We start from the raw sequence: 15,415 nt of genomic DNA on the forward strand, positions 1-15,415 counted from the left end.
ATTAAGGACCATGAGCTGTGGTTACTGGCCCAGCTGGCAAGGAAGGACAACCGAGGATATGAAGGTGACAAATGCATCTCTCCTGGGCCAAAACACACTGCAGAAATAATCCAGTTTCAGATCACTTTAACAGCCCTGGCTCAGTGCTAGGGAATCTTGGGAATTATAGTTTTATTGTGGCACCGAGCCCTCTGACAGAGAAGGCTAAATGTCTCACAAAACTATAGTTCCAGAATTCCCTACCATAGAGCCAGGGCAGTTAAAGCAGTTTCAAACTGGACTATGTCTGCAGTGTGTTTTAGATCTGGCCATCTAAATTAGGTCTCAATATTTCTTCTTTACTGTTAGAGGTGGAACATATGAATATACTCCTGCTAGCAGTGTTACTTTTGATGACAAAACAACCTTGATGGATCTTGGAAAGTTACTTTTTGGACTAAAATCCTTGAATTTTACAGGCGGGAGTTTGTAGGAGTTGTAACCCTCCCAGATCGCTTTTCAATCTCTTTCTGATGATGTTTATATCCTTAGAACATTTTGGAAGGTAACTTAGGCAATGTAGCTTAGTACCATCTATTGCAGTGGTTTTCATCCTTTAGCCATCCAGATATTTTAGACTTCAGCTCCCAGAATTCTCTACTACTAGACATGATGGCTGAGGCTTATGGGAGTTGAAGTCCAAAATACCTCCTGGAAGGTAAAAAGCTGAGCACCACTAATCACTGCAAGGTGAGCAGTGGCTACCCTGGGGCCACATGTACAAAGGCGTTTTCCATCTCACGATCCCTCCAAATTTGCAATAATTTGTTCCAGGTTTTATTTCTTTGTTTTGCCACTTTTAGCAGAAAACTGACTCCTAAACATTTCCTCACCTCTCATCTACTGCACTGACTAGCAACAAGGGAAGGAAAGAATATTCACAGCTTTTCATTCCTGGCCAAAAAATGGATTTCCAAATATTCAGGAAACCTACTTGGAAAGAATCACACAGTATTGAGAACCTCGCAACTCCCCCCCCCACCTTGGAAGTGTTCTGAGAAATTACACTTGGAGGTGGGGATTACAACAAAATGATGTCCTTTACACAAGGAACATGGTTTTTTGTGCAAAATCAAAATATTGTTTCCGGATGGTGCATTTTTCCTGTGCAAGTTTATTGGCAGGGGTTTTTTTTGTACAAGAAACCCAGCTGGTCCAGCACTCACAAGAAAATACACATGGCTTTTTGGGTTTCTGGAGGAAAAAAAAAACATTTTTATACATTGAACATATCTTACTTCCTGACTTGACTACACTTTTAAATACAAGAGCTATCGTATTTAGGTGGGCAGGCATGGTATCTCCTGCTCAGAGTAGAAGCAGGCCATTTATTATTATTATTATTATTATATATTATTATTATTATTAATATTATTATGCTTTTTTTTATATAGCGCTGTAGATTTGCACAGCACTGTACATACAAACAATAATAGCTTTTAAGGTACGGAATAATAGATTTCGATGGAACTTTAGAAGGAATTTCTTGACATTAAGAGCAGTTTAGCAATGAAACCAATTGCTTTGTGTTGTGGTGGGGTCTCCTTCTCTGGGCTTCAAAAAGAGGCTGGACAACTATTGCTGGTTGTCATAACAGATAAAGTAAACATCTGATGTTATGCTTATTTCACACACAATACATGTAACATCTCAATTTCAAATACTGTAACACTTATCCTTGAACTCCTTCCACATTCTCTACTCCCTTCAAACTCTATTCAGAATTCCTCATTTCCTCTCATCATAACAGGGCCTCTGTTTCTGATTGTCCTAAGTGTTTTGCACACAAGCCTCTGGGTTATATCCTTTCCCTACAGCCCCCCAGCACAGCATGTGATGACTTATAGGTAGCTGGCTCTACCCCAGCTTTTCCTACTTCTCACTTCACAAATAGAAATCTCTAAGAAATCAGTGGTATTAATGTGGAATCTATAGGTCCAATAATGTTGTAATAGCTGGTACTATACAAAAAGGGATAATTTATCACATAACCTTGAGCACCAACATATGTCCTAGCTTCTAAAATGCACAAAAGATGCACAAAAATCTCACAGAGCTGGTAAGGCTAGCTTTCCCAAATTTTGCCTTGGCTTAAACATATGTTCCCTAGACGTAATTATAGTTGGGATCAGCTTTTGGAAAAGCATCTCTCAGCACAGGTCAGACTACATCTAAAAGGCATGAACCATGCTATTGATATCCCCAACATTTTAAAATGATTTTCTCATATATCTGTGTTGTTTTTTTCCAGGTCCAACTTCCAGTCTGAAGTTGATCTCTCCAACCTGATGCATCATCATACATTATGGTTAATGTCAACTCATTTAGAAAATGTATATACGTCCTTCTGGCTTTTATTTTGGTTCTGACTATTTGTTTGTGGAAGGAAACGCGAAAGGGACTCTATTTTTCTATACGGCCAGAAAGTGGATATGACAACATACTGATAAAGATGTGGAGGTGGGGTGTCCTAAAAGAAGGAACAGTCCAGGAAGAAGCTGTTAATGACACAAGTAAAGTCCCTTTGTCTACCAAAGCATCAAATACTAAAATTAATGTTACTTCAAAAGTGACAAAAAGCAATTTAGTGACAAAACCCAAGAAATTGCCCAGTTACCTGAAAGTGTGGAACAAGGATAGTTCATCCCAAAGCCTCCACCCAAGACTACAGAAGGCAAGGAAAACCTATTTGCAAATTAACAAGTATAATGTGAAGTATTTTGGTCCAAAGAATACTAATAAACGCAAACCTAAGGAGTTATTATGCCAACTTCGCAAACGGCTGAACTTTGGGATGATAACTGCTGCAGATAAGCCCTTTAGTACATCAGAATGGGAGCCGTATCTGCCAAAGGAAAACATCAACATGGAATTGGGCCGATGTGCAGTCGTATCCTCAGCAGGATCCATGAAGTCATCTCACTTGGGGGAAGAAATAGGTGTGTGTTATTCTTCTATTGCAATAAAAGCAGGGGGAGGAAGCAATTAAAATCTTTGACTTTTAGGGGTTTTATTGTTTGGGGGCTGGAAAAAATAATTCATTCTCAGTTGATAGTATTTATTCTTCTCATCAAGCATCCCCCAAGTTCAGTATGTGTGTGACCATGTTTTGTAATGCCTATGATTATATTGGGGCTGACATTTTCATAAAACACCTTTTACTGATTACTCTTAACTATGATTTTGTTTTTGCGACTAGAAGATTGTTTGGGGATCTACAAAACCCAGGGGAAGCTTAACTGTTGTTTCTTTGAAACAAACCAACAACCAGCCATGGGATCTTTTAGCAACTGTACTGATGGTCAGCCACAGTGCAGAGTTCAGCTGGCATGTTAAACTGCCATTTATCTAAAATGGATGGCGGAGCTACCCATTTTCCTACTTTTAGCTTCATTGGAGAACAGAGAGAAGATGCGGGAGCACTTGATACCAGGGAGAACCTAGCCTTGTCCCAACAACATAGTTTGTTGTGACATCTAAATGTAACCAGTGGTTGTGGGAATTCGGAATAAACATTGAGCCAGCCCTGGACCTTTAAAAGTAAAACTGTAATTGACAGTGCTACCCAGTCTAGTCTAATGTATACTATATAATATAATCCCTATTTTAAATCAAGTTATGATTTACAATTGAAAATTATGGTTGAGTTACTGTATATTTCATAGAAGGTTTGGGCTTTACTAACAATAAAATGATTAATTCTGTCAAGTCAAGAAGATACATTTGAGTTTAAGTAAAACTGCAATTTCAGATACCATAGAGTAAGTGTAATGTAAGAGCTCCATCAGATTGGTTGAAATCTCATCTCAGTTATGAAATCATCAGGTGTTATTTCAGGCTCTGTCCCCATATGTCAGGGGTAGGCAACCTTTTTGAGCCGGGGGCCGGGTTGCTGTCCCTCACACAACTGGGGGGGCCGAAGCCAAAAAATAAATAATTAAAAATTTTTTAAAAATTTAAATAAATAAATAAATAAACCAGGACAAATGTAGGACAACATTTTCAAATGGTGGACACTTTTTTTAAAAAAGTGGAGGAAACACAAAAAAATTTGCTGATTTTTTTAAAAAAATGTTAATATAAATGCATGTTTCTGAGGCGTCTATAGACAATTGCCCCCCTTGCCCCTGCGCGCGAGAGGCCAAAGGCCCCGGCGGCAATCAGCTGCAGGACCAGGCTGGGGCCGGTCCCAAGGCCTCACCGGGCCGCATCCGGCCTGCGGGCCGCAGGTTGCCTACCCCTGCCATATGTAATATTGTATTCTGTGGAGTTATTTAAAGATTATGGAATAATATTATTCTGTAGAATTATAAAATCAAAGAATTGGAAGAGACCTTATCAAAGGACTTACTGAAATCAAGATATGCTATGTCTACTGCATTCCCTTCATCTACCATCTTGAAGATCCCTGGTGGCACAGTGGTTAAATGCCTGTAGTGCAGCCACTCACTCACAAAACCCACAAGGTTGTGAGTTCAGTACCAGCCAGGGGCTCAGGGCCAACTTAGCCTTGCATCCTTCTGAGGTCACTAAAATGAATACCCAGCTTGTTGGGGGCTATTAGCTTACACATTGTAAACCGCTTAGGGAGTGCTTAAATGCACTGCTAAGCGGTATAGAAATGTACTTACTATTGCTTGCTATTGCTACCAAAATGGTCTTTCTATATTAAAAAAATACATCAGATTAGTTTGGCATGACTTGTTTTTGAGAAACCCATGTTATCTTTTTGTGATTATGCATTCTCTTCTAAATGTTCACAGACATTCTGTTTAATTATCTGCTCTAGAATCTTTCTCGGTATTGATGTCAGACTGGCCAATAATTGTTGGGATCCTCTTTTTTCCCCTTTTTGAAGATGGGGACAACATTTGCCTTCCCTAGGCTGCTGGGACTTCTCCTGTTCTCCAGGAGTCCTCAAAGATTATTGCCAATGGCTCTGAGATTACATTTGCCAGTTCTTTTAATACCCTTGGATGTAGTTCATGATGGTCTGAAAAGTTTATTCACTCACACCACTATATGCTGCCCTGAAATTCTTTCAGTAAGGTTGGTCTGGGAATATTTTAATTAATTGAATGAATGAATGAATGATGTCTGTGTGGCATTTTAAATATTCTAAAATACAGTGGTACCCCGGGTTACGAAAATAATTCGTTCCGCCGCCGCTTTCGTAACCCGAAAGGCTTCGTAAGCCGAAAAACCCATAGGCGCTAATGGGGAAAAGCCGCGATTTGGTGTGAAATAGCGCCGAAAAGCACCAAAAAATTTTTCGTAACCCGAAAAAACATTCGTAACCCGGAACAGTTTTTTTAAATAGATTTTTTTCGTAACCCGGAAATTTCGTAAGGCGGCGCATTCGTATCCCGGGGTACCACTGTACATTAAAAATTAATGTATGCAAAGATTCTCCTGTTAAATATGGGTTCCAGCAGGGAAATAAACAGCAGCAAACAGTAAAACGAAAACTAAAGCATCATAATAATATCACAGAAATCCATAAAACTGTACTGTAGCCTAATCCAAGACAGGCTGATATTCCTAGATATTCAGAATCTACAACCACTATTACTTCAGTAATATCTGAACTGATTGAAAGTTTTGTTCACAACTTTACAATGTTCACAGTGTCATAATTAGCTTACTTGCTAATTAGCTTACTTGCTGTTCACCGCTATGATCTTTGGAATAGCGGTATATAAATAAAACAAATTATTATTATTATTATTATTATTATTATTAGAAATCTGTTTATGACTGCCATTATTCCAGCATGTATCACGTCACATGTTAGAATAGAAAAACATTTCTACTTCTTCTCTTATAAGTAGTGCGTTTTGTGTATGTATGTTTTTTGTGTATGTTTCCTGGAATGTTAAGATGAAGTGGCACCTGATGGTTCACATGCCAGTGCAATGATGCGTTTGATTCATATTTTATTTTTGAATTTGAATTTGAAAGGATGGTGCTGAATTCTATTTCTCCCAGTAAGTTTCCACTGTGGATTGCAACTCTAAAGTTCAAACTAAATTTTAGAATAGATTTGCTGCTCTATCAGCACAAAGCCCCCAGATGCTTTAGTGTTGTGCTCTCTGTTGCAGTTGGATTTTCTCAAATGGGATAATATTATAGGAGCAAACCCATGTAAACCTAAGTAGAAGGTTCTGTGTAAATAAAAATTTCTTAAACGCACAATTGAAAGTTTGGTTGCAGTAGAGCTAATGCTTGTTACTGACTTTCCTTAAAACAGGTATAGTGGAGTTCTAGAGCTCAAAACAGACTTTTGTTCCTTAGAAGTTTTGATCTATCAGATATCTTGAATTTATATTTCCTGTTTTTTGCTTTTAGATAATCACGATGCCGTGTTGCGGTTTAATGGGGCCCCTACCAGAGGGTTTCAGGTTGACGTGGGAGAGAAAACCACGATTCGGCTTGTAAATTCCCAGGTAAGTCTCCTGGTAGATAGATATAGTGATAAGGAATGCAATGGAAGGTGGTTTATTTTGGTTTAACAATGTAAGGGATTTAATGAGGACTTGCTTCTGCTCTATTGGTTATGCAACCTCTTCTGTCCAGTAAAGTTACGGAAACAAACACTGCAGCAAAAAGTGGAAGAACCACTGATGTCAACGCTTTGTATTGCCTTTGAACCAGTATAGAGCCACTGAGTTTGAAAGATTTTATTTTAAAATAATTTTAGCAGATATGAAGGCAATCAGGGTTTGCATCTTAAAACCAGACAGCACATGACACAATATCTCATTAGAACACATTTCAGATTGTATTTTTAATTTAGGAAAACCTGGTGCAGGGAAAATATTCATTAGGACTGTAGCACATAAGAAGGGGAAGTAAAGGCTGTCCTTCCCTATAAGTCTTAACAAAAGTCTGCCCACCCCCACATGTACCACTGGTATTAAACTTCGAATAATAATGCTCTCATTTATTCCAGTGAGAGCTTTTCCCCCTAAAGTTATCCACAGTGCAGTGAAAGATAAGATATATCATCAAGCGGATGGTCTTTCCTATTCCTTCCTGGTCCCAGTTGCTATGATCCTAGGCATATAAAGAATTCTCATTAATTTTTGCATCCTTGCTTTCAACAGAAGGGGAATTTGGGAGGAGGGAGCCACACAAAGTAATGCTTCTTGAGATTTTAAATTATAATCTGAAGGGATGCCATGTAAAAGATGGAGCATGTTTGTTTTCTGTTACTCCGTAGATTAGGACAGAAAACCAGTGGATTCAAATTAAGCATTTGGGAAGTGTTCTTGATAGGAAATGCTGTTGAACAGTGGCATGGACTGCTTGAAGGGTGATGGAGATATTTTCTGGAGATCTTTAAACAGAAGTGGATGTGCACCTCTCAGGAGCTGTGCATTCCTACATAGCAGGGTGTTGGACAACATTATCCCTATAGCCTATTCTATGTCTGTGTTTCCATGGTTCTACCTCTTTCCACCAAAAGCCTTAAAGTTGTCACTTTGCCCACCCATGAGGTAATTCATATTGTTACACAATGACGAAAGGAAAGTAGAGTGTATGCAGACAGAGCATTCAACATTCATAGGATTTAATATAGTCAGCCCTCCACATTTGTGGCTTTGGCATTTGAAGTTTTGATAATTTGCAGATTTGATTATTATGTTCTCTCTAGGAACCCCTAGGTCCTCCAGAGAAATGCAGCTGGAAATTGACCATAGAGTTGCACTGGAGGATCTAGAGTTTATTAGAGAAAATACTTCTCTAGGCATTTGTAGGTTTTCCAGTATGATTCTGTGGTAAATTTTTGGCAGATGTTGACCACAGAGTTGTGCTGGAGGACCTAGAGATTCCTAGCAAGGTGGTCTCTCAGGTTAAAAAAGTAGGTTTTTTTTTGTAGAAGTCCTGTGCCCTTATCCTCAGCAAATGTGGAGGATCTACTGTAACTTTGGCGGGTTACAGACCACCGCTTTGCGGCGGTCTGCCACCGCCGCCGCTTGCTCCACAAGGGAGCCGTAGCAGCCACACCACGCGGCTCCCACGCGGAGCAAAAAAGGAGCTCCAAAATGGAGCTCCTTCTTGCGGCGCCTCTATGACGTCGCGAGGCGCCACGACACATCTGGACGCTATGCGTCCGATACGTAAACATGGCAGCCCCCGTGTGGAAGGGGCGCCGCCATGTTGTACGTATGGAATACGTACTAGGGTTAGGGGGTGCGGAAGCACCACCCCTTCCTAACCCTAATACGTATTCCATACGTATTTTTTGGCGGTCTGTAACCCGCCATAGTCTGGTCTAATCTTGACTATTTAAATCTTGTGGAATTCTAGTTACGGCTAAGTCTGGATCCAACCCACAATTTTTGTATCACAGCCTGAATTTTGTTTCACATGCCCATACAGATTACATTCGATAGGGAACATAATTTTAAGTCCTGTCAGTTTTGGCTAGGTACATTTCAGAGTCTAAATCTAGCTGGAAGAGGCATTTATGTCCTATGTAATGAATCTACAACTATAAATCTTTTCAATTCATTTCTTCTTTCTGTGTTGTTAGTCCAGCTTGAATACATGATGTTTATTCCCAGGAGATTCCATGTTGACTGCAGCTGGCCCCATCAACCAGTTTGATTGATCAGAGCAGCAGGGGTAGGTGAAGCCCTCTGCAGAAGATTATATATGATACTGGGGAATGGAGCAGCTGAAACCTAATCCTTTCATAGGCACCTCACATTTACATCCCTAAAAACCTCCCTATGGGGAATGACCCTTCCAGTATTCCTTCACAGACTTGGAGCCGGCAGCAGGGAGAATTAGTCATATCTGTTAGAAGGTCCAAGAGAGAGAGAGCTTTAAATGAAGATTGAAGTGAAAATTAATTAATACGCAAAAGTAAGCTGCCCTGTGGGTATTCTATAATATTCATTAATCAGTCTGATAGTGTATACAGGACAGATCATGGAGACAGTTAAGTGGGAATTATCAAGACAGTCAAAGCCCAAACATTTAAGCAGCCAATAAACCAAGCAGTTCATTAAGAATAGTGCAAAAGGACAGGATGCATAAATCTGGTAGCAGTTAAGTGGCTGCTGATGAAGAGCAGAAAGGCCCCTGAAAGCAGGCATCTGAGCTGTTGTAGTACTGGTGCCTGGTACTCAGTTAAAAATAGCCAAAAGCATCTGGGGACTGGATATTAATGAGGCAGCTGAGTTAACGAATAAGCACGTTTGCAAGAGCAAGTTCATGAGAAACTGCCCTTTCTGCAGTGTACAGAATATCTGGGAGGTGAGCGGGACAAGCCTAAGTCCCTTCCATTTAAAGGTGCCCTCCTTTAGTCTTTAGCAGCCTAAATACCCTAAAGGCACCAGATCTTGCAGGATTAGCCCTGGTTAGTACATGGAAAGGAGACCACTAATGATTAGCGTAGGATATTAATAGGATACCACTAATGAATACAGTAGGTTTAAAGGATAATAATAATAATAACAATAACAATAACAATAATAATAATAATAGGTGTCGTAGGATATTTTTTCAAGGGAAGGAACTGGCAAAATCACTTCTGAAAAATGCTGTACTCATCCCAGAGTCAGTGCTGCAGTCCTGATGACATATGGCCAGTATTTCCAGGGAGGATCTGTGATTTTCTGCTCTTAATTTGACTTTGCTCCGAACTAAGCAAAGTCAGGGGAACTTCTGGCGCTTTCTGGAAACTCAAGAATGATCTCAGGTTGTTTTGGCATGTGGGCAGCTGGACTGGGTCCAATTCAGTTCAATCCAGTTGTTCATACACCAAGAGCCGTGCCATCCCCCTTTCTCTTGCTGAGCAGCACAGGAAAAGGGGATGGCCCATTTTTGGAGATACTACCACCATTTCCTTGTGGGCTAGAGCTTTATGTAAATCTGCCTAACACACCACTGCTTCTGCTGAGGTTAGAGATGGGCACCAAGACTCCTTGTTGATCACCTGTCTGGGTTTTTTTTTCTGACCTCAGTAGAAGTGACGGTGTGCCAGACATGTTTTACATGAAGCTCCTGCTTGCGAGAAAGTGGCAGTGGCTCCAAAGATGGAATTGGCCGATATGTACACAACGCAGTATCACAGTGGATTTGGACTTGTGCATGTGGTCACCATTGTGAATCTGGGGTATATTGCTCCGGACCAGATTTGGATTAAGTAGCTCATAAAGACACTCCTTGAATAATCCTTACCTAAGAAAACCCTATGAAATTCATAGAATCTCCATAAGTAAGGCAACACATGCACACCTTAGCCTTTGCCCCTCATAAGTCAGAAGGTTATGTCTTGTTCTTATTGATACACTTTAAGAAACCACTGTTTTTCAAATTTTATTGTACTTCTTCCTCATTGACTTATCTGCTAAGGAACTCTAGTGAGTACAGTCTTGGTTCAAACAGAGCATTGGCCATGCCTGCTGGACCCCACTCTTGGAATGCTTCCAACATGGTCATGCAGTTGCCATAGTAGAGGAAACAAGAAACTCCTCCAAGGATGCCAACCCATCATTACTGATACAGGCATACCCTAGTTAACAAAACCTCTGACAAAGAATCTCTTTTTTAAAAATTCCTTTTAGGCATACCAGTGTAGCTGGAAGATTTTTTTTTTTTTTAGTAGAATTGAGAAGATGCTGAAGGAGGGCTAGAGAAACATGGACTGTTGGTATTAGGTTGCAGGAACATGTATGCAGTAAACAATACAATAAATCTTGAACTGGAACAGAGCGGGAATCTACTCTAGCCAATCCTACTATAGCTTTGTGGTCCTGCCTATGACAGGCAAGGTAAACAGCAGCTGCCTCCAGAATCTCCTGCAGAGCTTGCATGAACAGCAAAACAGAGACAAAGGGGAAAGCAGATAAGCCTCCCTCCAACATGCATCTAAAGATTGGCCACCAAAATGGAAATCATCATAAAAGTGGAGGCTAGTGAAAGAAAGAAAGAAAGAAAGAAAGAAAGAAAGAAAGAAAGATCACCTCCAGATGAATTTAAAAAGAAAATTTAAAGTGATAATGAAATGTTCAAAATGTTTTTATCTACTTATTTTACTTATTTCATTTACCTGACCTGGGTTTACTTATTTGTTTATTTACTTACTTGACCTTGGCTGGGTCTGCACAGGCCAGAATACTCCATAAGCAGCCTGAAGTATTCTGGCCCTGGAGCTGCCCTGAAATACTCCTGTTACTTGTGAACTCCATTGTGACATCAAGCAGCTGTTTGCACACATGTCCCACTGTGCCGTCCACTGCTGCTGCCATGAGATGTTCACTTTGAGGTTAGAGTGGGGGCCCCAGCATCAATCACATGGCTGGGCATCTTGTTCTTAGAGTGAGCAACTCTCTATGCCAGCACTGGGTGGCACAGCAGGTTGTGATGTAAACAGCTACACAAGTCTCAACAGAGGATTCTGGATCCACTGGGAAGATCTGGAGTAAAAGGTGAGTTATGTAAAACTATTTTAAGGGGGTATATGTCTAGTTTGGTGCATTGTCTGGACAGTTCACACCAGAAGTGGAGATTAGGTCCTGCATCATCAGAATGCCTCACTGTGAGGACAGGGAAGAGACATTTCATTTGAGCTGTGTGAACAACCTCTGGTTGTTTCATTTCACTTGTGCATATTTGTAGGTTTTGATAAAAAGTTTGTTGAATCACATTTTTTTGTTTTTGTGGTGCAGGAACTTATGTCTATTCTTTCTGTGTTGTTTGTGCCTCTAGTGGCAAATTTTCTGTTAAAGAAATAATGCTTAGGAACACATCTACTTTGTTAGCTGAAATATACCTGTACTTTCAATGAAGAACACATCTGATGAACAGGAAAATTCTTCAGATTAGTTTGAAAATCACGGTTTGAAACTAGAAGTGAAGGCTAAATATAATGTTATAAGAGAAGTCACAGTGGGTTGCTTGATTTTCTCTCTGTGAGCCTGGGCTTATTGAGAAACTACTGGGTTCCTCAGTGATTTGGGAACCGAAAGTAGCTTCACCCTCACAAGCCCTAGAATGGCCCCTTTCTATGTATTTCATGAGTGTTTCATGAGTCAAACTCATGAAAAATGTATGAAAGTTCCCCAGAACACAATTTGAAAACTGCTGCTTTAAGCTACAGGGGAAATCCAGAGGCCCTTTCAAACTACACAGCCATATCACTAATTCCCCTTGAACTGCCATGGCTTCATTTTGTGGAATCCTGAGATTTGCAGTCACCAAATTATAAATCTCAGGAACCTGTAAGATGGAGCCATGGGAATTCAAGTGGGATCAAATCCCATGATTGTGTAATGTGAAAGGATCTCAGATGTGACATTGCTGCAAACATCACAGTGAGATTCTTTCCTTGGCCCCATTCTCACTGGCTTATAACGCAGATCAGGACATGAATCATGGGTGCATTGTTTCCATTTCAGCACGCATTCGATCAGCATTGCTCCGATATCGTTCCCATTGGAATTTTCCGATATCGTTCCCATTGGAATTTGAATTTATCTTGAAAAAACCCGAATTATTGGTCGATAAACCGGTTTTAAAAAACAGCGGCTTTTTAGCGAGTTTTCCTGTGCCTCCCAAGTCTGATTCGAGGCATATGAATGGGAATGAAAGGGTGTCTGATTCAGGAATTTGGGGATGGGAGGAGCAGTGCTCAAGGGGCTGGCCTGGGGGTGTCACCAGCTTGTTCTCTTTCCTGCATTGCCGGCACCATTTTCTCCCGTTCACATAGTCTTTCCCCTGGTGGATTGGGAAACAGGGTAAGGCGATCGCACTACATTGAGCTCCAAATGCAGTAAACACATTATGCCCCCTGCAACCTCCCCCCTGCTCCACATTCATAGACTGATGTGTGAGGAGAACCATTGAACACCATTTTAAACTATTATTATTTTTTCTTTTTTTGCCTCTGCCTGAGCGCCTGAGCAGCAGATGGGCTTGATTGCCCCCCAGACAGCCCAGGGAGCAATGGGGGAGGCAAAGGGATTTGGGGGAATGGAGTCTCCTTCTCTCTTTCCCAGAGGAACTATGGGGAGACACAGAAGAGCCTCAGATGCAAAGGGGTTTATGGCGAATAGAGGCTCCTTCTCTTTTCCAGAGAATAGATTTGAGGGAAATAGAGTCTCCGTTTTCCCTTTCCCGGAGGGGAAAAGCACCTAAGCAACTGATTGGCTGTGACATCAAGCGCTTAAGCACTTGATTGACAGCTGCTTTAAAAAAAAGAGGTCCCGGAAGGGCAATGGGAACGGGGAGCAAAAAAACCTGCTTCAAATTACCACAGGGAAAATACCAATGGGAACGAAAACAGGGGTTAAAAAAACCCAGTCTGTTTGCACCCATTTTAATGCGAACGATGGGTCAGAATCGGAGTCAGAATCGCAGCGAAATAAGCCAGGTTTTTTGCCCAGTGGGAATGGGGCCCTTGTCTCTCCACCCCTCCCACTTCCCCTTCTCTTCTCTCCCTCCCTTGTCTCCCTCATGCACACACATTTACATTCTGCTATCCCAGCTTCACAGTTTAAATATATTTCTTTAAATGCTGGTTCAGTCAAAGGATAGCTCAAATGAAATGAAGCTGTTACTGACATACAGTTCCCAATTCAGTATCACCATGTATGGAAGTGTTCCATTCTTTCTGATACTCCTGCAAACTGATACATTCATTTTTTAATTAGAAAAGTTACTACAATCGGCCCTTCATTTTTGTGGGGGATCCATTCCAGACTCCCCCGCAAAAATGGAAACTCACTGCAGGCGCATGGCCCATTTATTCCCCATTTGTCCCCCGCAGATCCGCGAAGGGCGCAAATTTCAAATCTGTGAAAATGGAGTGGCGATGTATAACTTTCTTGAGTCTATTTCTTCCCTTGTGCAAAACTACTTTGAAGATTCATATCATAGCAGCATAGATTGGAAGAAACCACAAGGGTAATTAAGTCCAACCCCTGCCCTGCAGGAATACATTCAAAGTACCCCCTGACAGTTGACCATTAAGCCTCTGTTTAAAAACCTCCAAAGAAGGAGACTCCACCACTCTTGAGGCATTGCATTTGACAGTCACAATCAGCCACTTTTCAAATTGAATACTGGTAATGCAAAGAACCTTAAAAACAATGAGATCACTTCCCAAGTGAAGCCACCACTCTGAAATATATTTCACACGTCTTCATATGCAGCCTTTCTACATTTCCTACATTTAGCTCTTTTCCAGCTAATTGTTTCCTAGGGTCAGAGAGGGCTCTGATTTTTACAAAGAAGGGGCATTTGCAGAAATGTTGACTCAGTTGTAGTTCTGTGTTTTCTGTTGCTCTGAAATACCCAGATGGCTTTTATGAGAAATGCCACATCTAGTTCAGCCCTGAGCTAGCTTTTAATCTGTTTTAGCATGACCATTCCAACCATTCTTGTTACCTTCTATCAGTGGGGTCAATCCATTGAACTTTGCATGCTCAGTACTGTAATTCAGTATTGAAAAAACCTCCTGGTTTAAGAATGTTTTTAAAGTAATCTCAGGTGGCATGAAGTCAGGAAATGCAAAGATTATGCTAATGTCTTAAGGGACCTGTTCCTTCGTCTGCAGTTATATTTTCTAATGCCACAACTTGTGCTTGCTTAGAGCTTCACTCATGAAACAAGGAAGCCACATCTGAAAGGTGATGTTGAGCAAGTATGGTATGTTTTGGCTTGTAGATATTTTAATCCTTTCTCCAGAGGCCTTTTTCAGAAATTTGCTGAATTGCAAAAAACAAAAAAAAAAAAAAAAACTGAACAAAATAACACCTACATCACTTACCATGGCATGAATGCAAGATTTAAATTTTATTTTATGAGTACTGTATATGTTAGAATAACTGGACAAAGTTCAAGGGCATTGTGAAAATGACTGGGCTGAAGAGAATACCTGAAAACTACAATGTGATTTTATATGAGTGGAAGAAATTATTTCTCTCCATTAAGAGCTCGAGTGCCAAGGATTTTAATTTAAAAATCATTATCTTTTCAGCAAGATTTTGAAATTGGTGTTTATTTTCATAGAATCATAGAGTTGGAAGAGACCACTAGGGCCATCCAGTCCAACCCCCTGCCATGCAGGAAATCCAAATCAAAGCATCCCTGACAGATTTTCTCTAATGCACAGAATTTGAGGTCAGTTGCTAAGTGCTTTTGTTCCACATTATGACTCACCAAAGGAGCACCTGTTCTGCTGCTTCTTGTATTGCAACAATTTCTTCCTTTATGCTTTTTGGGGGCTAGTTGCTTTTCCCCAGATAGCTTTTCTGATATTTGCACTGAACAGCATAAAGACAAAGCTGCTGTTAGAAGTTGTAAAATGGTGCAAGATGTTTGTAGACTACATAAACCAAACTATCAGACTCATAAAGAT

General features: G+C 40.6%; 1 protein-coding gene across 6 annotated transcripts in view; it reads left to right on the forward strand.

Annotated features, from left to right (window-relative positions):
* The window catches only part of ST6GAL1 (ST6 beta-galactoside alpha-2,6-sialyltransferase 1), a 118,914-nt gene that overhangs the window by 71,503 nt on the left and 31,996 nt on the right, over positions 1–15,415 (forward strand). For all 6 annotated transcript variants that reach the window (XM_042459231.1, XM_042459232.1, XM_042459226.1 and 3 more), the window contains exons 2-3: positions 2,291–2,978; positions 6,388–6,485. In XM_042459231.1, coding sequence (XP_042315165.1) covers positions 2,345–2,978; positions 6,388–6,485 — 732 coding nt within the window. In that variant the 5' untranslated portion in view covers positions 2,291–2,344. The remainder of the gene's footprint in view (positions 1–2,290; positions 2,979–6,387; positions 6,486–15,415) is intronic.

Source organism: Sceloporus undulatus, chromosome 3 (assembly GCF_019175285.1).
Source record: "Sceloporus undulatus isolate JIND9_A2432 ecotype Alabama chromosome 3, SceUnd_v1.1, whole genome shotgun sequence".
NCBI classification, from domain to species: domain Eukaryota; kingdom Metazoa; phylum Chordata; class Lepidosauria; order Squamata; family Phrynosomatidae; genus Sceloporus; species Sceloporus undulatus.